The sequence below is a fragment of the Kogia breviceps genome, chromosome 4 (genome assembly GCF_026419965.1).
Source record: "Kogia breviceps isolate mKogBre1 chromosome 4, mKogBre1 haplotype 1, whole genome shotgun sequence".
Taxonomy (NCBI): domain Eukaryota; kingdom Metazoa; phylum Chordata; class Mammalia; order Artiodactyla; family Physeteridae; genus Kogia; species Kogia breviceps.
In genome coordinates this window covers 142,526,823-142,553,631 of record NC_081313.1, presented here as the reverse complement: position 1 = coordinate 142,553,631, position 26,809 = coordinate 142,526,823, and the positions used below count along the sequence as shown (strand labels likewise).

Here is a 26,809-nt window from a genome sequence, read left to right as displayed (position 1 = left end):
GAGGGAAGAGATATGGGAACATATGTATATGTATAACTGATTCACTTTGTTGTAAAGGAGAAACTAACACACTATTGTAAAACAGTTATACTCAAATAAAGATGTTAAAAAAAAAATGGGAGGAGAAAAAGGAATGGAGTGCAAATGCACACTGTGGCATGGATGAGCCTTGGAAATGTCATGCTGGGTGAAGGAAGCCAGATGTAGGGGTTGTATGACTCCATTTACATGAGTGTCCGCAGTGGCAAAGCCATGAGACTCAGAGCAGATCGAAAGTTGCTGGGGGGTTGGAAGGGTGACGGTGGGGTTTGGGAATGACTGCTTAGTGGGTATGGGGTTTGCCTTTAGGATGAGAGAGTTCTGGAAGTGGACAGTGGTGATGGTTGCAGGGCACTGTGAATGGAGTAAATGTCACTAATGGTAAATCATATGTGTATTTTACCAAAATAAAAGATATGTACGTACATAAACTTTGCCATACCAAACCTACTAGGATGTTATTCTAATGATAAAATCATGAGTGTGGCAAAGATTTTACAAAATGAGGTTCATTGTGTAAGTATCACTGCTATTATAAACAATGGCAAAAGTCTGAAACTGCCTAAATGCCTAACCAAAGGGGCTCAGTTAAATGAACAAGGGTACACACTGGAATGCTATGTAGTTACTAAAACTGTGCTACAGGAGTTTAATTACAAGATGTTAATACAGTTCAAAGTGAAAAAATCAATTTCCCTCCTCCCCCCAAAGTGTGTGTGTGTGTGCATAGATATATATTCTAGGTAAATATACACAAAAGAAGTAAAAAGGATCTATATCAAAGGGGTAGCAGTGATTAGTTCTGGGTGAAATTATACACAATTTTAATTTTCTCAGTAATAAAATAATAAATGCTAAGTATCTTGTGAACTATCAGGGAATGTTCTAGATTCCTTCATCTACCTATCTATCTATCTATCTATCTATCTATCTATCTATCTATCTGTCTATCTAACTATAACTTAAATTGTTTGATTCTCATAAAGACCCTATGAACAAGGGTTAACTAATTTTCTTCAAGGTTACACAGCTGGTAAATGGCAAAGCTGGGATTCAAACCCAGAGACTATTTGCAGAGTCTGAGATCCAACCATTATGCTGTAAGATCTTTTTGTTTAATCCATACATTCTACATTTTCTATGATGAGCACATCACATATAAAAGGAAAGAAAGTTACTTGAAAAAAATAATCAAGCTAACCATAAATTGTAAGAGCCGTCATCACTGTGGGGAAGGAAAACATATTTTAAAATGCTCCTATTTGTCAAGGTTTTCCAAATTTCCTGTAATGAATACAAATTGCTTTTAAAATGGAAAAGAAAAACACCTCTCAAACTAAGGTAAAACAAAGGATGGGGTCAGATTTTACATGCCTGAAAGGACAAGTCGAAGGACCCCGCAAACTCTAGCCCTGAAGTGACCAACTGCTTATGGACCAGAGGTGGGAGGGAGGGGACAGTGGGAGCCCCATGTGAACTCAGCAGGTGGAACAGAGGAGTCCGTTCCACAGCCTCCCAAGTGCATCTTGTCCTTACCTCTCAGGGCCTCCGCATGCTCTCCCTCCAGGACTCTTCGCTGTTCATTCAGTTTCTCTCCGAGCTCTAGTTCCCTCTCCTTCTCCACCTGGGGGCGGAGGGTCCAGCGCAGGATGAGACTGAGTAAGTTCAGGGCAGCCTCACTTATTCACTCACCGACAATGGAGCCTTTTGGAGGTCGGTGATCAGAGTCCTACCCGCTGATCTGAGTGATGGGAATGACATGTGCCCAGAGAGGGCACAAGGCCTCCAAGACACAGCAGGTGTGGCTGACTTTGCCCTCTTTAGGGCTTAGAAGGGGGCTCCCAGAGGTTTACCAGGTGGAAAGGGTTTTTGGAATCTTCTAATCCTGATGCCACTGAAGGCAGGAAGCTCTTTGTTATGTTAGTGTTTCCCCACCTTTTATTGCATAGAATGAATATAATGAATTATTTGCCCGAAGTTCCAAATATTTGTTCAACAGATAAAGGACTCTCTTCCTGGCAAAACAAGTAAGAGATACACCAACAATAAAACCCAAAGATGGCCTCACTCTGGGGTTTAACTTGGTTTGCCGAGCAGGAGGAAGAGAGAGGGGCTGTGGGACTCACCTTCTGTGCCCATTTCTTCTTGTCCTCTTCGTGTTGCTGGAGAATTCTGGTGATAGCTTTCTGATGCTGTTCAACCTCCTCAGATACACAGAGATGGACAGTTGTGGCTATAGGTGAGGGAGGAAAAAAAAAAAATCACAGAGCAGAGGTTGGGACCAGGCCCAGCAGAGAGGGTGTATGAGGCTCAAGCTAAGGGGTGGGGAGCCTGTCTCCTCCTCAAGAATGGTCTCAGCTGGGGGATCAACCTCCAGAGGCAGCCCCTTAAATCTCCCTGGCTTTGGAGACCCTCCTTCATGAAGTGCGGGAGCCAGGGGTCTCATGTTGCCCCTGGGATCTATAGCAGAGCTGGTAACTCACGGGACACGTTCAGCCCGTAAAGGTGCTACTTGCTCTACCCCAGGGGTCCCCAAACCCCAGGATCTAATGCCCGATGATCGGAGATGGAGCTGAGGTAATAATACTAGAAATAAAGTGCACAATAAAAGTAATGCGCTTGAGTCATCTCGAAACCACCCCACCCCCACCCCACCCCCTCACGCCCCAGTCCTTGGAAAAATTGTCTTCCACGAAAACGGTCCCTGGTACCAAAAAGGCTGGGGACTGCTGCTCTACCCAATATCTAAAACCAAATAGTGGCTGATGCTTGATAACTGGTCAGATTTTACTTAATATGACAGATTTCCAACTTATCTTGAAGAAGCCAAAGAAGTGGTGGTGTGTGTGCCTCAGTGTCAAGCAGGGGCTGGGCTGAGGGGCAGCTGCCTTCCCCTCCGTCCAGGATGTGGCTCTGCCCTTTGCCACTGTCCTAACCTCTCCTCACACAGGACGCGTGTAAGGGGCTACTTGGTCACACACTTTACCTGCTGGGCCCCGTGTCTGAGTGCGTGACCCCTCACCTTCAGCATCCCCCGAAGCGGGGGGCAGAGAGGCTGCTGTGAACAGTGAGGAGACGCAAACAGGAAGTCTACAGGGAACCCCCAAAACAGGCGTGGTGATGCCACTCTGAGTCCAACAGGCTCTGGGTCTCACCTGAGGCAGGGACCCACCCTCTTGGGGCCTCAATTACCCAACATGTTAAATCAGGATAATGATAATACCTACCTCATGGGGCTATTGAGATGATTAAGTCAGAAAACAACGGCGATAAAAATAACAACAGCAGGTAAACAATAAAGAGCGCTTACCATGCTCAGAAACATGCCCAGCTCTGTTCCAAGTATCTCACAGGTATTACTCACTGAATCCTTACAACCACCCAGAGTGGTGGGCATTATGATTATCCCCATGTCACAGACGAGGGAACTGAGGGACAAAGAAATCATGTAACCTGCGCAAGATTACCCAGCTCACAATCGGGACAAAGGACTGTGAACCTACACAATTTGATTCCACAGCAAACATTCTGAACTACCACCTTGTTCTACCAGCTTATGCATAAAAAGCAGTAATTGTACAATAGCCAACACATGGAAGCAACCTAAGTGTCCAGCAACGTATGAGTGGATAAAGTAGATGCAGTATATACATCTAAAGGAGTATTACTCAGCCATAAAAAACAATGAAATCCTGCCATTTGCAACAACATGGATGGACCTAGACAGTATTATGCTTAGTGCACTAAGTCAGAGAAAGACCAATACTGTATTGGTCTTTACTGTACCACTTATACGTAGAATCTAAAAAATACAACAAATGAAAGAATTTTAAAAAGCACTAAGTGTAGTGCCAGGCATTTGGAGGTGCTCAATAAGTACTCTTCATTGTTCACTAAATGTTCTCTAAATATTCCTCGGTGCTCATGACAAGCATTGGAGGCTAATACTAGCATTGTTAGCATTATTATAAATGTAGTAGTTAATAGGGACTTTCCTGGTGGCACAATGGTTAAGAATCCTCCTGCCAATGCGGGGGACACGGGTTTGATCCCTGGTCCGGGAAGATCCCACATGCCACGGAGCAACTAAGCCGGTGTGCGCCACAACTACTGAGCCTGCGAGCCACAACTACTGAGCCCACATGCCACAACTACTGAAGCCCGTGCACCTAGAGCCCGTGCTCCACAGCAGGTGAAGCCACTGCAATGAGAAGCCAGCTCACTGCGAAGAAGAGTAGCCCCTGCTCGCCGCAACTAGAGAAAGCCCGCAAGCAGCAACGAAGACCCAACGCAGCCATAAATAAATTTTAAAAATAAATAAATAAAAGTAAATGTAGTAGTAATACTACTACAGAACTTCATAGGCCAGGTTGGGTACAAGATATGACAAGAAATGTGAGGAAAGAGTCTGTGGTCAGTCCATCAGATAGGAAGTCTGAGCCCTGGGTCCTGGGCGGAGGCAGTGGTCATGATCAGCTTTCATAAATCATTTGGCTCAGGGTCCCAAATGTTGGTCAGCAGTACCAGACTGGCCCCAACTGGGGAGAAGCTTATTAAAAAGATTTATCATCACTAACAATGCAGAGTCTTCAGCCCCGCTCCCAGAGATCCTTGTTTAGTTGGTCTGTGGTGAGGCCCCAGAATCCGTACTTTTGAAAATCCCTGCCCCCCAGGTAATTCTTATGTACATTCAGATTGGAGAACCTCTGAATTCTGACCCAGTTGCTTATCTGGTACTTGAACTTCACCTACAATATCCCTGATGGACTTCAGGTGGTAATGAAACACTTTGAGAGATGGAGAGCTCGTCCTATTATGAAGTATCTCTGATGATGTTAAACCAACAACCACACAAAAAGTCCTTTGAGATTGAACTGAATTTGGCCAGCCTGTTTCTGCTACATTGAGGCCCTAGTACTGATCTCTGGGTCACTGGACAAGCCTCATCTTTCTTCTCCATGAGGGCACTTCAGTCACTTGGAGAGAACTGTTGTGTTTTATTGCAACATCCTCTGTTTCTTTAACTTTTCCTTCAAGACATGGTTTCCAGATTCCTCACCAGCCTCATCTTTCTCCACTGTATTCTCTCCAGTTTTTCTGGATTCCCCTGAAAATGTATTTTCCAGAAATAAACTCAGCACTCCAGGTGTGGTATCAATAGTCGGGAACAGCGAAGAACTATCACCTCCCTGATTTTAGACATGATACTCCTATTAATGTAACCTAAGTAAAATCTTGTGAGATAATTAAATAGCCATATCATGTCTGTTGATTATAAAGTAGGAAATCTCATAGATGTCAGGGAGGGCATTTATAGGGCTGCCTACTCACCTGTGTCACCATTGAGGGGACCCAGTTCCTGCAGCTCTGGTTTGAGAGGCTGATCTGGTCCTTGGCACCTCTGGAAGAAATGAGATAACAAAGCAGATGAAGGAAGAAGGTAGGAGGTCAGTGTGAGGATGGAGGCTATGGTAAGATCCTTCTAAAGGCAAGACTGGAATTCCAGTCGTGCCAAACCCGGCTCTATGCCCAGTTCACTTAGGCTTCCTTCCTCACCATACCGAGGCAGCACTCCCTCTGTGGGGAAGGAGTTCTCAGAGCAGAATTTCTCATCTTGGCCAGGGAAACCCTCTGCAGGGAGTTTGATGCTGGTTGGTCTCTCCTTAGATTCTTGTGATTTGGCTTGGCCACCAACCATGGGCCCCTCTCTGCCCTTATCTTCCTTCTCTAGGGACTTGGCCAGGCCTTCTGCTATTACCCTCACCCCAGTTATGGCCTTTAGGTGTCCTAAAACTTCCTAACCCCCAGTTCAGAGACAATTCCCCTTCCCTCTCAGGGCTTGTGGCTACCACAACTTCCAGCCAACTTCACTGTATTGAAAGCAGAGCATCAAGGTTTGAACCATGTTTTATTATGCTTCTTCTCCGCTGGGAGGGCTGTTTCCCCAACTGTAAGGAGACAGCAGTACTTAACGTGACAGATGGGGGTGAGATACTGCAGCCAGGATGTACCAGGCACTATGCTGTCTTATCTATACTATCTCAGGTAATCTTCAGAAGGACCCTGGGAAATACGAATGCCCCCCAATTTAAAGATGAGAAGGCTGAGGCAGGTGAGGAGTCAATCAAGGTAAATCAGGGGACAACTAGCAGAGTCAAGTATTTGAGCCATACCTAGTGGGCATTTTAACCAACCTTGGCCAGTGTGGGTTGAATCTGATCAAAGGAGAGAACTGAGGCAAAAGGGCCTTCTGTACCACGAGGCAGTGTCAGTGGCTCCCAGATTTCAGTTTTCATAAATAATATTTTGAAATAGGAAAATTGATATGGGTTGACAAGAAAGGATGCTGACAAAAATTATTTGCAGACTATCACTATCATTTCATAAAACAGAAGACATTTTAACCTTCCAAAGTATATTAAGGAAAGCTCAAGATAGTTCTTCCAGGAAAGGGGAAGTAACATCTTACTCAACGTTACACACACATTCACACCTTTAATTTTCTCATTTCACCCAAGAGAGGTGAAAAGTTGGTCAAAGTCTGGCACTGGCCACTGGACCAGGATCTGGGGTAGAAAAAAAATTTAAGCCTTTTGTATACTTTTCAAAATGCTCTAGGATGTTAGCTAGACTTATTGTGATCATTTCACAATGTATATAAATATTGAATCCTTAGGTTGTACACCTGAAATTAATATGTTACTTCTCAATTATACCTTGAAAAAGTGTTCTCATTTTTAAAAAAAGATATTCTAGGCCTCATTTTATTTTTATTAATTAATTAATTAATTTTTGGCTGCATTGGGTCTTCATTGCTGCACGCGGGCTTTCTCTGGTTGCGGCAAGTGGGGGCTACTCTTCCTTGCAGTGTGAGGGCTTCTCATTGCGGCGGCTTCTCTTGTTGCGGAGCACGGGCTTTAGGCACTCAGGCTTCAGTAGTTGTGGCTCGTGGGCTCTAGAACGCAGGCTCAGTAGTTGTGGTGCACGGGCTTAGTTGCTCCGCAGCATGTGAGATCTTCGCGGACCGGGGCTCGAACCCGTGTCCCCTGCATGGGCAGGCGGATTCTTAACCACTGTGCCACAAGGGAAGTCCCTAGGCCCCATTTTAAAAAACACTTCAATAAGTCAGCCTGTGAAAAGGCTATGAAAGCATTCAATTGTGAATTATCATTGTAAAGGAAAAGCTTTACTTTTTTCTGTGATAATAGATTAATAAAATAAAAATCATTAACAATTTCCTGAACTTGAGAATGAATGAAATGCTGCTAGAAAGCATACTTCCGGTTGAGGAGGGAAGAGAAGAGAAGGCTTCTAAAACATTCTGCTCCTGTCCCACAGTGCCTGGCACAGGGCCTGGTGCAGCGTGAAACCCTGGCAAACTGAGCAAGGCACAGTGCTTCCCCCAGGCCCTGGTCCCCACATCTGCTCAGTGGCTGGCACGCCTGTCACCCTCCCTCCACCCACCCTGTGAAGTCTCCGCCCTCCTGCCCAGGGGAGAGGGGACGCCTGGCCCAGGCACAAGCTGTCAACACAGGATTCTGGGGAAATGACAGGAGCCAGCCTCTCCACCCTGGGCTGGGGGAAGGAGGGAGATAAACACCAACGGTTGTCTTGTCCCTGTCGCCACCACTGGTTACACTAATCTGGTCAACGTTTTTATGAGAGTGAGATTTCCAGAATTCCAGTCTTGGCTTTTCCACAAATTTGGAGAAGTCTCCTTCCTCCTCCGGGTTCCCACTTCCTCCTTTGTGAAGTGGAGGTGAGGAGGTCTTAGTTTCACCCAACGACGCCCATGGCATTCAAACTCTGAGTGCCTGATTTCAGATCCTCTCAACCGCACTGAGAGGCAAGGGTTATTACAAGGGAGGAAACTGGAGCTGGGGAGGTAAGACACTGTCTAACGGGACCTTGGTGTCAAAATCATCATAAGAACAAGGTCTCAGAACAGTAGAGACCAGAACAGTATGGTTAAGAACTGTGGGAGTCTAAAATCACCCAGATCTGGATTCAAATACTAAATCCAACACTGTGTGACTACATGGCCTCTCCAAGCCTTGGTTTCCTCAGGAGGTTATTTTAAGGATTAGATGAGATAAGGCACCTATAATGTCTGGCATATTCTAAGATCTCAAACATGGCATTATGACAGTTATCACGTTATGTTTGAAAGGCACGGCAAGAGCAAAGACGCACAGTGCTTTCCTAGATCTTCTGGGGTGCCATTGGCCTCAGGTTGCCTGAAAAAAGTTCATAAAGCTCATGAGAAACTGTCTTCTCCCAAATAACCACCACAGAAGGTGAAAAACTCTTCTCCACTAACAGCTTCCAGACCTTAGGCAGGACATGGCCTTGTGCTTCAGTCTCCAGATCCTGATGGTACCCCTGCCCCCAGGATAACTCCTTCAGAATGACATTCAAGACTCATAATCTGTCCTCACTCTATTGTTCTCCTCTCCATTTTCTTTTTCTTTTTTTTTTTTTTCGCGTACGCGGGCCTCTCACTGCTGTGGCCTCTCCCGTTGCGGAGCACAGGCTCCGGACGCGCAGGCTCAGCGGCCATGGCTCACGGGCCCAGCCGCTCCACAGCATGTGGGATCCTCCCGGACCGGGGCACGAACCCATGTCCCCTGCATCGGCAGGCAGACTCTCAACCACTGCGCCACCAGGGAAGCCCTCCATTTTCTTAATATTTAAATATTGGTAAACATCTTTTTCCAATTATAGTGGTAATAAATAATACATATTTATTCATTATTTGAATATTATATATACTTTCTTACATCTTACTTTTTCAAATATGAGCATTTACTACATGGCATTAAATATTCTGTAAATATATTCATTTTAATGACTTCAGTATGACATCCTTACGGGTGAATTTAATCATTTAATCAATAATCCACAGTTGAATGGTTTTTTAATCCATACAACCTCCACTGGTTTTAAATCATTAATATTACTCAATATCTAATTGAATGTTCCATTTTCAAAATAGTTTGCAAGAATATGTTGACCGCAAAGAATTTGCTTTTATAAAAAATAATGCCTTGATGTATCTCCTTCCACTCTCTAACATTTCTATGAAGCTCCCACTTTGAGTAGCTTTCTGATATTTGTGATCTAACTGTAAAATGTTACTCCCTCCCACATGTGAATAAACATAAATCCAGGTGTGAAAAAAAATTTCACATCTTTTTTTTTTTCACATTGAGGGAAAAAAAGTTGAGGGACTTCCCTGGTGGGCCAGTGGTTAAGACTCCGCGCTCCCAATGCAGGGAGCACAGGTTCGATCCCTGGTTGGGGAACTAAGAACCCACATGCCGCATGGCACAGCCAAAAAAAAAAAATCCACTGTTGAATATTTACATTATTTCCATTTTTTAATTTCCAAATCATGCTTTAGAGAGCATACTGATTTATAAAATTTTTCACACATCTAAAATTACTGGCTCTGCCTGTGCTCTGCAATAAGGGAAGCCACCACAATGAGAAGCCCACGCACTGCAACGAAGAGTAGCCCCCACTCGCCGCAACTAGAGAAAGCTCACGCGCAGCAATGAAGACCCGACACAGCCAAATATAAATACAATTTTTAAAAAGGAAATATAAGATTAAAAAATAATAATAATAAAATTACTGGCTCTACTCTTTAGAAAGTTCTATCAATTAACTCACCCACTCATAACACACAGAAGGCCAGTTTCACTGCAACCTTGTCTACATGGACTAGTGTCTTTTTTTTTCTTTAATTAAAAAAATTTTTTTTTCATGTTCACCAATTTGCTAGGCCAAAACCAAACCAAAACAACCTACTGTGCTCCTGGCCGCAAGAAGCACAACCGTGTGTTCAAGACCATCCCAGCATGACACATGGTCAATAATTTCTCAGGCCTCCAGGCCCAGCTCATATATTATTTCTACTTGGTCTCTCCTCAGGGCTGAGTTAGCTCCTGTCAGCGCTACGCTCGAGGGCCTTTCAGACACCTATGTGAGTAGCTACCCAGTTACCTGTACTTCTGCTAGCCCAAGGGGCTCCTTGAGGACAGGGACCATTTTTGAAATCGACTTTGGATTTGCCCCAGTATCTGTTATGATGCCCAGAACAATATTTCTAGGAATTTCCAGGCCTAATAGAGGGTCTCCTGTATTAGAACCACCTGAAGCCCTTGCTTAACATAGCTCCCAGGCCCAGTTCTAGACCTACAGCATACGAGGGTGGTGTGTGTGTGCTGGGAGGCTCCGATCTACCAACCCATCCAGGTGATTTTGAGGCTCCCCAAAGCCTGAGGACACACAGCCCACAGCTGAGCAGGAATCGATAAGCAACTGCTGCATGGAAAATCCCACAGTGGGGCCTTGGCTGCTTCCTCCTCAGAGGTCATGGAGCAGAGTTCACCCTGCAGTGGGAGAGGATAGGAGCTGGGAGGGGGCCACAACAATGTTCCCTTCCAAAAGCACAGTGGGGTAGGCCTCAGACTGGGAGGGGCATCTGGCCTGAGCTCTGGAAGAGGGATGGCAGCTTCCTGTGTCAATGGAAACTTGGGCGAAGAAAGCTATGAGGTGGCAGCTAGCAGCACAGGACGGAGGGAGAACCCAGGACTGGGGGAGAGGCCAGGAGACTCAGGTTCCAGCTTTACTGTATGACTTGAGGGAAGTGCTGTCCCCTCTCTGGAGCTATCTGTGATGGGTCAGGGTTGGAATAGACGTTCTCCTCAGTCCTTCTGGGCTCCAGGGCAGCCCTTCAACTAAGAGGGCTGGAAACAGGGCCCTTCCATCTTGGTGACATGCACCATTCTGGGGCCCAGCTCCTTGCTGTCAAGCAGACCAGAGCTCTGCTCTGGGGTCAACCAGAAGCAAACCTGGTCTGCGGTAGGACACGGCTTTAAAGCAGACACGGTCCAGGCAGAACGGAAGGACAGGTCCCAGAGCCGTGAGGAAGCCAGGCAAGCTTGGACTGGGCCTGGAGAGACCCTCTCAAATATGCTTGCATTTTGGAGGGTAAATTGACCAAATAGAAGGTGTCCAAGAGGAGCTGACAGAATGTGGTAGGAGATTCAAACCAAGTGACAGGAGGGACTGTTAACCATAGTTGATCAGCCTCGAGACTAGGCAAAAAACAAAAAGAAAAATCTCTGGACTCCATCTTCAAATCTCTGCAGGACTGCCATGAGGTAGAAGCTGCTAGTGTGTGGTCCACAGCCTTGAAGGGCAAGATGGTGTCCAAGAACTAGAAGTTTCAAGCGCTATATGAAGAATCTCAGAATTGTCCCAAATAGAGATAGGCTGCCTTATTGGAGGGTGGGGTGGTGGTAGTGAGCTCTCTGTCACTGGTAGCATACAAGAAGAGGCAAACTTCATTTTGCAGGTGGGACTGAGTGATCTCAGAGGGCCCTCAACTCCAACCGTCAATAATTCTATAAAACATCCCTGATGTTCAACAAGTAAAGACCTCCGGTAAGCATCAAGTGTTTAGCTAGTGCAGGCGGTACGTAAAACCCACCAACATTAACAGAGTTCCAGGGGGCTCTGTTGAGTATTATTCAGGTTGCAGTACTTTGGGGTGAATTTTCATAGTCTCATATTAAAGTGTCCAGGATAGACTCCTCACTTCCCTCAAATTCTGAGCCTCATTAGGAAAGAATGAGGAAGGCAGAAGCAACTTGGATAGAAACTTCCCAGCTCTTCCTTCCCTTGGGAATCCCACTAGGATGGAAGCCAAGCCCTGAGGCTGGCTTGGCCTTTCCTGACGACACTTGGTCTAACCTTGCTTTAGGGATCATCACTCCGTCTTCTTCATGGGCCTTTAGGCATTGTGTATTTCTGATTGAATGGTGTGATTTATGGCCTCATGATTCCTGCTTAGTTTCGAGAATTTAGTAATCAAAGGAGCCTTAAGAGTTCACCAAGCTCCTCTGCCATCCCCATAAACCACAGCCCTGGCTTCCCTTGGTCGCATAGGTCTGTCACAGCCACCTTGGCTGAGGAAGGCTTACTGGGACCCAAAAGACAGGGATGGAAGGGCCCCTGGAGGCAGTTTATTCCAATCCTCACCTCCTACTTCCAGATGGAAAAACTGAGGCCCAGAGTGGGGGTGAGCAGTGCTTGTCAGAGGCCACAAAGCAGGGAGCAGAGCCCTAAAGGGAATCCAGACTTGAGGCGGAGCCCTTTCCGCATCCTTCGTGCACGCGCCGGAATGATCCAAGTAGCCGAACGTTTAGGGGATTCTGAGCCTCAAGGGACTCATGTCACAACCGTCTGCAGTATCAGAGCTGCCTTTCCGGTGTCAGAACTCAGCGTGGGTGGGGTCCCTGGCACCACTGGTTTCAGGATCTGAACAACCACAGCAGAGCCCATTGGCTGAGGACAGAGGCAGGAAGGAGGTGGCGGCGGAGGCCTGTGGAGGCGGAGGCCCAAGGGGCCCCTCCAGGACTTCGGGTGGAGGAGAGGCAGGACCTAAATGCTCAGGGCTGTTGAGAAATGTCAGCGTTCACACCCAAACTACAGAGCCTCGGACGTAAGAACACCATAATCACAGGCCTCAGCTTCCCCATCTCTAAGATGGGCAGAAGTATTTTGCCAAAGCAATGCCTGAATGTGATTTCATTTTCACGCAGCCAGAGACACCAAAGATTTACTTCAACTTGTTCGTTTTACACATGACGGCGTCAGCATCAGCCAGTGCCTGCCTGGGGACATACTGACGTGACCACGCAACCGAATGAAAGGTAGAAGCACCAGCCAGTACCTCTCAGATGTGTCAGGAGGCCCCGCCTATTCTCTGAATACCTGCAATGCCCCTAGAACACCCCAAGTCAGGGGCGGATGTGGCCTCGATCCCTCCCATCTGACCAGCTGATGAAAGAGATCTCAGGGGAGGACAGAACCACTTCCCTCCCACGCACCTGCTGAGCCCACCCATGGCAGACAGTGAGCACAGGGCCCAACCCCTCATTCACAGATGGAGAGGCTCAGGCCTAGGGAAGGGTTTCCAGTATACCATATCCCCTTCCTTCTTCCCTAGAGCCCACCTTTTCCTGTCCCGTATCAGCCTCCCAGCGGGTCTGCCAGCTCTGCTTGCCTGAGAGGGCCCGGAGCTGGCAGAAGCCCTCGGTACCATTTCCAGCATTTGGGTCAGCCCGCCAGGCAGAAGGACCCTGAAGGAGTGGGACAGAAAACGGTGTCAGTGGCCACAGCGGGGGAAGAGACGGGCTGAGGGCACAGATACACGGCTGGATATCCACCTGTCTCACCAACCCAATGGCAAACTCCCCAGTCGGAGTCCAGAGTCAGGCCCCTGACTTGCTACTTGCTTGCTGTGTGACCTTGGGGAAGCACCCTCCCCTCTCTGGGCTTCTGTTTCCTCCTCTCTCTGGCATGGAGTTGGGCAATGGAATACATCAGGGCCCTACTGGTTTTGGTATGCTGTGGATGCAAAAGAAGGGGCAGAGTGAGGTCACCCTGACACTTCATCCGCCATCAGTCCTGTCACGCTCGCTGGCTCCAGGCACGGCAGAGCTGGCAGGTGGACACACTCAGCTGTCAGGCCCTGCATGGAGAGGGCTCCTCTGCAGGACAAGGAATGAGGGGCCCTTGCTCAGGAGGGTCTGGGGGGTGTCCTGAACCCTTCATACCACCCTCTGTTCTTGAGCAGCTCCTGCGGAGAGGATGTAAAAGGGGGGGCTGCAGTGCCTGGAGCAGAAGATGACAGAGCCCAGCAGCCACCTCGCAAGGTACACGCGGCAAGCACCCCCACCCTGCCATAGCACGGCCAGCAGAGACCGGCACCCATTAGCGAGGGTGGTGGCTCCTCCAGGGTGCTCAGGGTGGGGTCACTTGTAACAGGGAAACGCTGGAAACCAGGCTCATATCCACAACAGGGCACCAGCTCAATACACTAAGGTATATAACACTAGGCAATGCCACTCATATGTTTAAAAAACCAAGTAGGAATTTACCCACAAGAGTGGAAAGCCATTTGGTAGAATATCAATAGGCAAAATAAACTATTTCTACTGTACGTAAAGGCACAGGAAAAACTACCTAGAAAAGCGCACAATGATGGCAGTCGGTCATCATCTCTAGAGAAAGGACTAGAATTTCTGCAGTCAAGGAGGGAGAGCTTCGGTTTTGCCTAAATTCTTAGAATTTTTCAAACAATAGTGTATTCAGGTTTGACTTGTGTACAATGAACAACAACAGGCAGAATAAATACCTCTCTTGGAACCTAAAAGCAGCCATGGCGATTCTTTTACTGGTGGGGAGATCAAGGCCCGGGGAGAGAACCAGCTGAGATCACACAGCAAGTTAGTGAAAGAGGCAGGAGTGGGACCCACTCTTGACCCCGGGGCCCAATGCGCTTTCCTCTGCAGATGCTGCAGCTGGTGTCCAACAGCATTTGGGCCTTGTCCAAGCACCTCCTTGTTTGCAGTACTCTTCTGCCAAGCCATGGTTCCAAAGGGGAGGCAATGGGTTCTTCCTGCCCATTTCTACTGGTGGCAAGGTGGGAGAGGGGTGAGAGAGGGTGGGGAGTAATTAATCTTAAAATATATATGTTTCCTAGGGCTGCTGTAACAAATCACCACAACGTTGGTGACTTAAAACAATAGAAATTTATTCTCTTCCAGTTCTGAAGGCTAGAAGTCCCAAACCAAGGTATCAGGTGGGTTGGGTCCTTCTGGAGGCTCGGAGGGAGTTTCTGTTCCATCCCTCTCTCCTAGCTTCCAGTGGTTGTCAGCAATCCTTGGCGTTCCTTGGCTTGTAGCTGCATCACTCCAATCTCTGCTTCTGTCATCACATGGCCTTCTCCCCATGTATCTGTGTCCAAAGTTCCCTCTTCTTACAAGGACACCAGTCCTTGGATTAGGGCCCACCATCATCCAGTATGACCTCATCTTGACTGATTACATTGGCAAAAACCCTGTTTCAAATAAGGTCATACTCATAGGTTCTGGGTGTACATGAGTTTGGGTAGAGACACTAATCAACCCATTAAAGGGACTTCCCTGGCAGTCCAGTGGTTAAGACTCCGTGCTTCCACTGTAGGGGGCACGGGTTTGATCCCTGGTCAGGGAACTATGATCCCACATGCTGCGTGGCACGGCCACAAATAAACAAACATAAAAAATCCATTACAGATAACTTTTCTGATGTCAGAGCTGTTTTCTCAAGGAGAGGGCAGGGGGTAGGGTCGCACGGGGCAGTGGAGAAATGACAAGGTTCGTTGTACACTCTGAAAAAGAACTTCACTGCTGGGGAGGAAGGAAAACTGGAAGTAGGTCAGTTTGTACATCATTTATCTGGGGGGAAGCATGGGTGTGGGATGGATGTATTGTGAGGCATTTGGCCTAGATGCTCTGGAAGATTCAGATTTGAAAATAAAGTGACACACGATAAATGATTTTTAAGGATTCACATTTACATGGTGAGAGAAGTCGATGGCTTGTCTTCGGGTGATGGATAAATTTAGATCTATCTATGCTAAAGATAGATGGAATTTCTCATTTTCTCTCTCTCCTTCTCTCTGCCTGGGGCGGGGCCCCGGGAGCTCCCCCTGCACCCACCTGCTGGTCCTGCTTCCTTCCTGGCCCAGTCCCTGGTCGACCAGTCATCGGGGATGGCTCACAGTGCTCTGAGGGTGGAGGACACTGAGAGAACAAGGTTCAGGCCTTGAGGATGGAAACCCAAGTGCACCCCGAGATGTCAGAGCCAGGACTCAGGCCATCCATCAGACTCGTCCTTTTATGGAGGCTACCCAACTTTTTCCAAGTTTGGTTTTTGAACATGAACGCTCATGAATGTTATACTGAGGTCTCTTGGAACTCTCTTTCAGGTAGATTTCAGACTTTTGCTTACTAGCCAACCTATGAACACTGAGATGTCTAGTGGCAGCACCTCCTACGAGGAGTGTCACCATCTTGACTTATATGGCATCCTGTTTCCGGACGAACAATTTGAAGTTTTATCTTTTCGGCCTTTTTTTTTTTTTTTTGAGTTTTTTTTTTTTTTTTTTTTTTTTTTTTGCGGTACGCGGGCCCCTCACCGCTGTGGCCTCTCCCGCCGCGGAGCACAGGCCCTGGACGCGCAGGCCCAGCCGCTCTGCGGCACGCAGGATCCTCCCGGACCGGGGCATGAACCCGCGCCCCCCGCATCAGCAGGCGGACCCCCAACCACTGCGCCACCAGGGAAGCCCTTTTCGGCCCTTTGTATGACAAAAAAATACAAGTGACGACGTGAAGCATGGGACCCAAACTCAACACCCAACTGAGGCAGCAATGCAAGTCTTGAGGTGGCTGGGGGCATCTCAGGGACCTATGCTAGCTGATTGGGAATTCAGCTACAAAGGAACAGAATTAAAAAACATGTACATGTGCAGAAAATGTGTTACCAAAGGTTGTGTGTCCAAGGCAAGGATTATTAGGAATTATTCTGATGGGTTTTAGGTCACAGGGCACAGATGTCTCTTTATAACGTAGAAATCTGGCATTGAACCTCACAAGGTTCACAGAGGTCATATATATAGAAGCCTGTATTGACTTTAACTAGGATGATTTTTTCCGGTGGAGGGGGCATCATTTTGGGGGCTGGGCAAAGCTCAGAGGCCACATACACAGCAACATCCCCACAATGTTTGGGACAGAGGGCTCAGTGCCAGGAAAAGGCAGTTTCCTTTCATAGACCCTCTGTCCCACCCTCGGCAAAGCAAGTTCAAAGGTCAGATTTGCCCTGCTCTTACCGACCAGGTATCAGGGGCCCTGCCTCTTGTGTACCCCATTCACCCTGACACAAGTGTCTGGCCCCCATTCACCTTCAAAACCCAGCCAAGATGACATCTCTCCCTGGAGGCCCTCCCTCCCCCAACCTCTCCCCTCTGACAAAAAGGCACAGTCTTCCGGCTTAGGATGAAAACACAAGGGTGGGTAGGAGTGGGGAATGTAAATAACCAAGTGTCCAAACTGGTTAAATAAGCCACAGAACATCAGGTGGTCATTAAAAATCACATTTCCGTGGACTATTTAACATGGGAGAACGCCCCCAACAAAATATTAAGTAACTAGAATATAATCATTTAAAATATATTCCCAGGGACTTTCCTGGCAGTCCAGTGGTTAAGAATCCACCTTCCAATGCAGGGGACGCGGGTTCGATCCCTGGTCGGAGAACTAAGATCCCACACGCCATGGGGCAAGTAAGCCCCCCGTGCTACAACTACAGAGCTCTGTAGCCCTCGCGCCACAACTAGAGAGAAGCCCGCACGCTGCAACCAAGACCCGACGCAGCCAAAAAACAAATGCATACATAAATATCAAATAAATAAATAAGATAAAATATTTTCCCAATTCTGCAGAAATAGTCACATTCACATAAATCATACAAGTAGGAAAACAGTAGAAAAAATGCCACTGAAATGTACACAGAGGCTACCTCTTCATGGTGGGATTAAAAACTACTTTAAAACTTCTTTATACTTTTCCAAATTCTGAAATTTTGCCGCAAACATTATAGTAATCACAATAATGAGATGTCTTGAGTGGAATCCTAAGTACTTCCTCGTCCGAGGCTTGCATCCCCTCTTCTATTTTTGCCACAATCGCAGCTGACCTCTGCTTGAACTACTCCAGGATGGGGAACTCACTACCCTTCTTCCTGGTGAGAAGTAGAATCTGGCTCCCTTTAGCTTCCCCTCATTGGCCACAACTCTGCCTCCTGGAACCAGAGAACAAGGCTGTGCCCTGTGCCCGTGCCGCTTGACAACATTTCAGAGGTTGGAAGGCAGCGGCCAGGCTCCAGGCTTCATCTTCCTAACCCAAAAGCCTGCCAAGGACATTAATGTCCCCCTGTCTTCTGCAACCCTATGTGCTTTCCTTGGGTACAATCCAGGCGGTGAGGTCCTCACCCACATTCCGTCTTATCGAGGGTGTGCCACTTACCAGTTGGTGTATCAGGGGCTCTACTACATGCATTCTTTCATCTAATCTTAGAACCCTATGACTCAGGAGCTAACATCACACGTATTTTACAGATGAGGAAACTGAGGCACGGAAAAGCCAAGTCCCTTCCAGGGTCACTTAACGGATCCACGATGGAGCCAAGACTGAAGTGGCACCTGGCCCAGAGTCGGACAGCTGAGTTAATAAATGACTATGTAGACCCAGTTCTAAAGCCCATGTCCTTAGTGTCTATGGTTTTGTTTCAGAATTAGCTGTGCCCATGCCAGGCTCTCCCATGGTGCTCACTTCTGCATTTCTGCCTCTCTCGCCTAGCCTGCTACATGGAAACCCTCCTGAAGGGCTACTGACCACAGAGAACCTGTTGCGCGAGGCCTGTCTCGGGGAGCAGTGCTGAGCCAGGGTCTCTGATGCGCTGCTTAGAGCTGTGGTGCCAGAGCCGAAGCCCTGGGGACACCAGGCATACATACAGGGGACTGACCGTGAGGCACTAGCTGTCCCTCCCCACCTTGGGCCCAGACGGGTAACCCGTTGGGGATGGAAGGCCCCTGCGTACTCTCCATGTCACTCCTACAGGCAAGTCCATGGGCTTGCTTCCTCGGCCCTTCCCCTTTCTGTCCGGCCTTCTCCCAAATCCTCCCAGGGATGTGGCCACATCAGCCACGGTCTCTGCCAAAAAGGGTTTCGGAAGGACCACACAATGCAGGTGGTTCTTCGGTATCCACATCCAGCCTGCTAGGGATCCCCACTCATTCTTTCACCAGGATTTCAACTTTCCCCAAAAGTCCCAGTAACCCTCAGCCCCAGGTCAGGCCTCTCAGTGGGATCTAGGACAGCTGGTCGCTAAGGCCACCAGGCACTGTTGACCACAGGACTCAGCAAACCCTCAGGGCCTGGCCCCTGGAGGGACCTCGAGAAGTCCTGGGGGTCAAGCCCCTGTCTCTAGCCAGCGAAGTCCCCGCTGAGAGCGCCGGCCTCCTTCCTCACAGCTGGCCATGCCCACTCTCCACAACCAGCACTGTCACTCTGTGCTTCTTGGGCTCAGCCTCTGCACAGACTGACCTTTCTGCCTCGACTGGGTAACTCCTACCAAACCTTCAACACTCATCCAAGGCGTGCCCAGCCCTCATCCAAGAAGCCTTCCTGTGTCTCTCAAAGCTGGATGAGATACTCCTGCTGCACCCTGGGCTAACCCCTAGTCTGGCTCTCATGTGGCCCTCATTCACTCACTCAAATATTTATGTAGCACCTGCTCTGGGCTCTGTGAGGGGCAGTGAGCGCTAGCCGGGGAGGGCAGGAAACCAGGCCCCACTGCAGAGCTTGGCCACCAACTGACTACGGGACATCACTCCTCCCCTATAAAGTGGGGAAGATTCGGCCGCTCAGCCTGGCTTCCAGGCTTCTGTGAGGTCGGCAGGATGTGAAAGTACTCTGTCAACTGCCACTCAGGGTGAGTCACTGTTGTTGTGACGTTAGCCTCCTGCGGTCTGAGCTCATTTTTGTACATCCCATCCTCAGAGGCCCCCTCTCCTCCAGGGGGCTGAGAGCCTACTGGGGATGAGCTTGGAAGCTCACGCCTTCTAGGGGTTGGCACCTGGATGAGAAACTGGGCAGGAGCACAGCATGAAGGGATGGAAACAGGCATGAACTTTAAACAAAATCAGCTTATAAATCCTGCCACTCAGGGGCAGGGGCCTGGCACTGCTGGGGCATGAAGAAAAGCCAGGCTGCTCTAAGGCAACAGGGTAAAGGCTTTAATGCCAAAGGGCTTTGGAATCAACAAGAAGCCACTGGAAGCACCGAGTAGGGGCAGAGACAAAGAACACTGGGCTAGGGGACTGGACACCTGGGTTCTACTCTAAGTTGCTCTGTGACCTCAGTCAAGACCCTTCCTTCTCCAGGCTTTAACCTCCCATCTGTATGTTGGGTGCATCAACCCAGGTGGTACCCAAGGCCCTTTCCCACAGGGATAGTCTCTGCTGACTTTACTTGCCCTTCACAGCTTGAGACAGGGGGTCCAGTTCAGGCTGTGCCAGGGACAGACAGGGACAGCTGGTGAGGCTTTCAGAAAGGCCACGAGGCAGGGGAACCCATGCTCACTGTGGTCTCCTCTTCTGGACTATGGAAGAGTCAAGGCCTGGAACAGGGCTCCTCCTCCAGTCTCCTCCCACCACCGTGTAGACAGAATTCACCCTTGGCCCACTTTGCAGACTAAGAGGTTGACACAGGTGCAGAGAACACAGATTCTCAGACTCTTAGAAATCATCCTGCTCATTGCCCTCCCTCTCCATATAGAGGGAGAAACTGAGGCCCAGAGAGGGCTAATGGCTTACTTGGGGTCACACAGGATGTTTGTGGCAGAGCTAGGATTAACACTGAGGATCCATGTCCACCTATCACCAGTTTGTTGTAAGTCTCAAGCCAGGCTCAGGTTTATGTGCTCATCATCCCGTCAGCCAGCTGCTGCTTCCACTGATGGAGGCAAGCCTCAGTTTCCCTGTTGGAGCCAGGGAAGACAGGAGGGTTTCTGGGTCAGGGCTCTGTGAGGTTTTTTGAACTGGGAATAAAGGAGGAGCAAGGAAAGTGTGTGGGGGGGCACTGTACTTGGGACAAAAACTCTTCTCCCTGGACTAGGCACAGGGCAGGAAATAGAATCATCCAGGTTAGGGACAGTACTGCATACTCAACAGGCAGAAAAGCATGTGCTCAAGCACAAGCAAAACAGCAGACACTCAAGTTCAATGAAAAATTACTAAACAGTGTCACAGTGTGGGGGCGGGGGGGGGGCCTCTTGAGGTCTCAGGAGACTGATCATCAAGCTTATAGGATCAGCTGTTCCCCCCTGGCTGGAGGGCAGGCAATCGTAGGAAAAAGGCTCAGGACTTGAGGGTCCTCCCTTCCCTCTCTGTGCCTCAGGCTGTCCTCTGGCTCCAGGCTCTGACCTTCTGGGCTTGTCAGAACCCAAGGGGCAGCTGGTCCCACTGCAAGAAACCCGAGTAGAGTCTCCTGGGCCCTGCCCCAGCTCGGAGGCCCCTTGGGGGAGGGACAGGAAGGGAGGGAAGGGGAACAGAAGGCGGTAAATCGCCTCCCTCGTTGGCCCCTCCCAGCTACCCTTAGGACAGCCCACATGCACCGGCCCCAGGGCCTGAAAAGGCTCTAAACCAGCACTTCTCAAACTTTAAAGCGTAGTGGCGTAGTGTAATCACCTGGGCATCTTGTTAAAAGGTTCTATTTTAGTAAGTCTGGGGCACAGCTAGAGATTCTGCATTTCTAACAAGTCCCAGGTGATGCCGATGATGTAAAGCCGTGGACCACTCTGTGTGCGAGTACCGGCCCTAGAGATAATCTGCCTCTTAATGGTGGGAAAACCCAAGGCCCAGAGAGGTCAAGTCACATGTCCACGGCCACACAGCGAGCAGCCCCAGACCGAAGGAAAAGGGCACCTGCCATAGGCACTAGACATTTCCCCAGCCCGCCAGCCGGAATCAGCTGCCCTTCCCGGGCCCTGGGGCCGTGTTTGTAAACTCTGCTGCCCCGCGCGGCTCAGCCCAGGGCCGTGGGGGAGAGAGCGCCGCCCGGCCGAGTCTTCCCCGCCTCCCTCCGCGCCGGCCTCTAGCTGTTCTCCGTCCGGCATCCCCGGCCGACCCGAGGGAACCCAGGTCACCGAGGGTCCCCTGAGGCGGAGCGGTTCCGCACCCTCCTTCCCCTCCGAAGACAAACTTCTCCGCCGGCGCCCTTTACCTTTTTGGGGGGTTTGCAGCAGCTCAGCCTGCTGTGTCCGCAGCCCATCCTCCTCGGGGGGCTCCCGGACGCCGCCTCCCAACTCCGGGGCCCCCAGAGGACCCTGTCCTTCTGGCCCCGCTGCCGGCTCCGCGCCCGCCGGCCGGGGCTGCCGGCGAGACCCTGAAACTGAACCTGGAAGCGCAGACTTGAGCGGGAGCTGGGGCGGCCGCGCGCCGTAAATACTCGAAAAACAGGGCCTCAGCGAAGCCGGCTGGGCGCGCAGAGCCGCCGCCTGAGCAGGTGACCAGAATCTTTGTAAATGATAGAAAACTCGGGCCAGGGCCGAAAAGATCCCTACGATCAATGGACTCCTTCCCAGGCCCGCAGCAGAGAAAAGGCCAGGAGAAAAAATTAAAACAATTATTTAGTAAACACAACAGCTACCATTTATTGAGTTGTTTCTGTCCCAGCTTCTTTGCACATATTATTTCGATTTCTTGCAATCTCCTTGCAACAAAGGTATTATTTCCTCCGTTTTACAGGTGAGGAAAATCAGGCTCCGAGATGTGATTTGCCTAAGCTCACAAAGCTAGTAAGTATCAGAGCCCAGATGAAAATCCAGTTCTAACTCCAGAGCCTAAGCTTCCAACCATTTCCCTACAAATACATAATAATGGGAAGTTTAATTGTAATGCCTCCCCACTTCTGGGTCCACAGCTCCTTCCAGCTCACAAGCACCTGTAATATTCTACTCTATCCATTTTGAATCGATGTTGCCCATCACAACAACTCTGTGAGGCAGACAGGCAGATGCAGGGAGAATAAGGGATGTAAAATGTCAGAGTCTGGGAAAAAGAACTTTTGTTTACCCTTGCTTTGTTACTAGCTGAGGTTTCTGGGAGTGGCAAAGGCAGGAAAAAGACACCTAACTTTGAAAATCAGTGTGAGTTTGCACCACTTGGAAAGATGTACTGATGAAAGGGACTTACAGTCATGAACGGGAAAAGAATGCGAGACCACTACAGAACTTCCCCCTCCAGAGTAAAAACCCAATTGCAGCAGGTTCAAAGAAAGGAAACTGAGGACACAGGTGATAATTAGGTTCCTGGAAAGAAGAATAAGACGGTGGTTCACAAGGTGTGGCCCCCAAATCAACAGCATAAGCACTACCAGAAATCTTTGATAGAAATACAAATTGTCAGACCCCACCCCGACCTACAGATCCTAAACTCTGGAGATGGGGCTCAGCAATCTCTAGCTTCCCAAGCCCTCCCAGTGATTCTGAGCCATGCTTATGTGTGAGGACCCCTGCTGTAGGACGCGCTGACCAGGTAATGAGGAAAGAGTATCTACTTAAATTAACAATGATTATGAAACAGTGCTCACGATTTACTGAAAACCCAAACCAACAAACAAGCAAAAAACCAGAACAAAGTAAATATCCAAGAAAAGGAGCTTGGTTAAAAAAATTATGATATATCCATAAAAATAGAATAGCATGTAACCTGCTAAAATACTGATGAGGATGAAGTTTTTAAATATCATAAAATGTAACAAATTCATTCTTACTTTTAAAAAGTGTTAATAGTGATTACCTCTACATGAGGGTGAGATTTTGGATATTCATTTTCTTATGTTAAAAAAATGAGTATACACTTCTACTATTATAATAAGAAAATTATTGTCATAATAAGAAAAAAGTTCTCTAAAAAATATGCTTTTAGGGCTTCCCTGGTAGCGCAGTGGTTAAGAATCCGCCTGCCAATGCAGGGGTCACGGGTTCAAGCCCTAGTCCGGGAAGATCCCACATGCCGCGGAGCAACTAAGCCTGTGCGCCACAACTACTGAGCCGTGTGCCACAACTAGAAGCCACCACAGCGAGAAGCCTGCACACCGCACAGCAACAAAGACCCGATGCAACCAAAAATAAATAATTTTTAAAAATTTATATGTTTTTAAGCCCAGGCATGAGATTGAGACTAGTTTTTCACCATCAAGTGGTTAAGGATGTGAAATCCCAAGGAAATAGACAATGATTGTGATGAACTAGGTTGGAAAGCAATGTGAAGTACAAACAGGGCCAAAAATGTGTAGGGAGATCATAACCAGTAATGTCTTGGGTGATCCTGAACCTGTTGTTTCTCTTTTTGGAGAGTTTCCCATCTGAACATCGAAGAGTTGTACTTTCTAAAAATGATCTGGAATTTTAATGTCAGCAGTTAGAATCAATAACTTAGACTGGTGGGTAGGAACCAGGAAGGCAAATTCTGTTCCCAGAGCCTCTGTTCTCAGGAGCTCTTGCCTCCGGCTTCTTTAAGGTTCCTGGGAGACCAGGCTCAGATTTCCTATGTTCACACAACTGGCTTTTTGGTTATGTGCTTTGAAGTTCCACCTGAGAAAAAACCCTTAGGAGTTTTTTTTTTTTTCTTTAGGAACTTGAGTTTAAATAAGTTGCTAATGAGATTTTGGGTGGTGGTCGTGCCAGTCAGGTTAGGTAAGGTTTTGCTGCAGTGATGAAAAACATACAAATCTCAGCAACTTATGAGTGAAGCTAAGTTTTGCTCACACTACCCGTCTAGCATGGGGAGGCCGAGGGCCCTGCTTCACAGAGATATCCGACACCATTCTAAGATGCAGCCATCCCAACTCCATGGCTTCAGGGTTTGCCAGGTCAAGAGAAGACAGTATGGAGAATGGTGCATGGGGTCTTAAATTCTTCCACTCAGGAGAGACACACATTAAGTCCACTCACATTTGATTGGCTAAAGCAAGTCGCATGGTCATGCGCAACTTCAAGGGGATGGAGAAGTGTAATATGTGCCCAGAAGGAGAAGAGAACAAGAAATACTGGTGAACAGCAGAAATGTCTACCACAGTTAGCAATCAACAAGCAGGTACTATACTGTGCTCATTTATTGGGCAAGTAGGGTAACTAACTCATCCTGGTCTGCTCAGGATTTCCCCACTTTCAGCACTGAAAGTCCCATGTCTCAGGAAACTCCTCAGTCCTAGGCACACAGGGACGGTTGGTCACCCTATGGGCAAGGACAGTGAAGACTCAGTTCTTGTCTTGAATTAGTTATAATCTATTTTCTTGACATTAGACCTATACATAGGAAAAGATGGGAAACTTACAAAACAGGTTATAAAGCAAATGTCAAGTTGCATATTCCATGCAGGAAGCATTAGGATTAAAAGGAGATAATAGACGGTGGTGGATGGGGATGGGAAAGGAAGACTTCCTGGAGAAATACTAAAGCCAAAAGCCATTCATGGCAAAAGGAATTCTAGAATCTCAGGCTGGGATGGGATCTGATGCTTCACTTCTGTTGCTTCTAACTCAGATAAATCTCTTTTATAATTTCCCTTCTATAATTACCTTTCCAGCTGTATTTGTGCAGTCTATGTTTGAATACTTCCAGTGATGGGGAAATCACTACCTATCTTTCCATATCTAGGGGGAAGAGGAGAAGCAGGAAGGAGTAATCACAAGAGGGAGGAACAGCATGGGTCAAGTCAGGGTAGTGTGTAGAGGCTGGGGAGTTGGGGAAAAAGGAGGAATTAGTGTTGGTGACTAGGCTGTGTGTAAAGGGACAAAAGTTGAGGATGGGGTGAGCAATTTGGGGGAAAGATTGGAAAGAACAATATAATTATCTTGAACACCTTTCATATGAAAAGTACAATATACTCACACATAGAAAGTTTCGCCTAGAATTTCAGGAATTTCAGGGCTCCCTGCAGCCCCACACAGTGCGGCTGTGTGTGGATCTCAGGTTAAGAACCTCTCAATGCAGTGGTCACTAAACATCATTCTAGCCCTGAAAGCTTTCTCTGTGTGGCTTCCGACTGACCCCAATTGTTTCCCAAACATGTTGTCTGCCCAGAGTAACTTTCTTTACTATCCACCTGAGTGAGTTATCATTCTACCTGTACATCAGGAAACAACTCAAATGCCCTCTCCTTACAAAAGCCCTGCAGCACCTGTTCTACAACTCTCTTACTTGTTTGTGTGCTCTGTGAGTCCTCCCTAATGGACTACGGGTTACACAGCTCTGCCACCTGCCTCCTTATGCCACCTGGTCCTTAATAGGTCATGGCAGAGACTTCCAGTCACCTTACTCAACTTCCATTCTTTTCTCTTCCTTAGTGATGGAATTCTGATATTCTCTGGGTCAGGGGTGTGCTACTTCCTCAGCTTCACTTGCATCAAGGGGCGCTCAGTGATATGTAAGGGGGCATTACTGGTTGGGGCTTCCAGGACAACACTTAACAGAAGAATGACTCAGCTGGGAGTAGGTCTCCCCCTTTTCTTGCCCCCGCTTTTCCTGCCTGGAATACAGACATGATGGAATACAGCCATTTTAGTACCCTGAGCAAGAAGGTGGAAGGAGCCTTGATCTCTGATGAACTGATGGAGCCCCAGTCCCAGCTTTGATCAACCACTTCCTAATATTTTCACGTAATAGAATAAACAACAAATTTGTTTAAGCCACAGCCACTGAGATCACTGCCACTGAGATTCTGTCACTAGGAGCAGAATGCAATTTCTAACCAATTCATAGGTCACTAATTAACATTTGTTATATTGAATTTAATTAGAACAATTTACTCTTGGAGATACTATATGTACCCCAGCTTCAGTTCTGGAGGTGGGACACGAGGCTCTGCTGAGAAAGTTATCCTGGATTTGCCAGACTCTTGATGGAAATGTTGGTTTTGACAACTTCCTCCTGGAAATATATGTAAGAGAAGGAAATGAGAGGGGACCTAAAATTGTCGAGTTCTTAGGCTTCTATTGGAGTGTGGGCAGGCTCATGTGCTTCAGAACCATCTGGATCCTTTTCCCATCTATTCAATCAGGCCCTGGAGGGCTGAGTCTGAGGAATTTTCACAATAAAATTTGAAGCTTATTGCTCCAGTTGTTGTGGTAGGTTATCTCACCAGGGAATCAAATTATGACATTAATTATATCGAATTGTGTTGAACTGAATTAATAGGGAGGTCCTCGGAAAGGAGAATTGAGTATGAGTAATGCTAATTAGCAAGAAGCCATCCCTGCCTATCTTCCCAGAAGACCTGTGGTTTGGGTCTTGGGGCTGCCT

General features: G+C 48.0%; 1 protein-coding gene across 1 annotated transcript in view; it reads right to left on the bottom strand.

Annotated features, from left to right (window-relative positions):
- The window catches only part of CCDC69 (coiled-coil domain containing 69), a 35,916-nt gene extending 13,964 nt beyond the window's left edge, over positions 1-21,952 (bottom strand). Inside the window, exons 1-4 of the mRNA XM_059062392.2 lie at positions 21,726-21,952; positions 5,371-5,440; positions 2,166-2,272; positions 1,576-1,663 (exon numbers count right to left, since the gene is read on the bottom strand). Coding sequence (XP_058918375.2) covers positions 1,576-1,663; positions 2,166-2,272; positions 5,371-5,440; positions 21,726-21,773 — 313 coding nt within the window. The 5' untranslated portion in view covers positions 21,774-21,952. The remainder of the gene's footprint in view (positions 1-1,575; positions 1,664-2,165; positions 2,273-5,370; positions 5,441-21,725) is intronic.
- Positions 21,953-26,809: the final 4,857 nt, after the last annotated feature.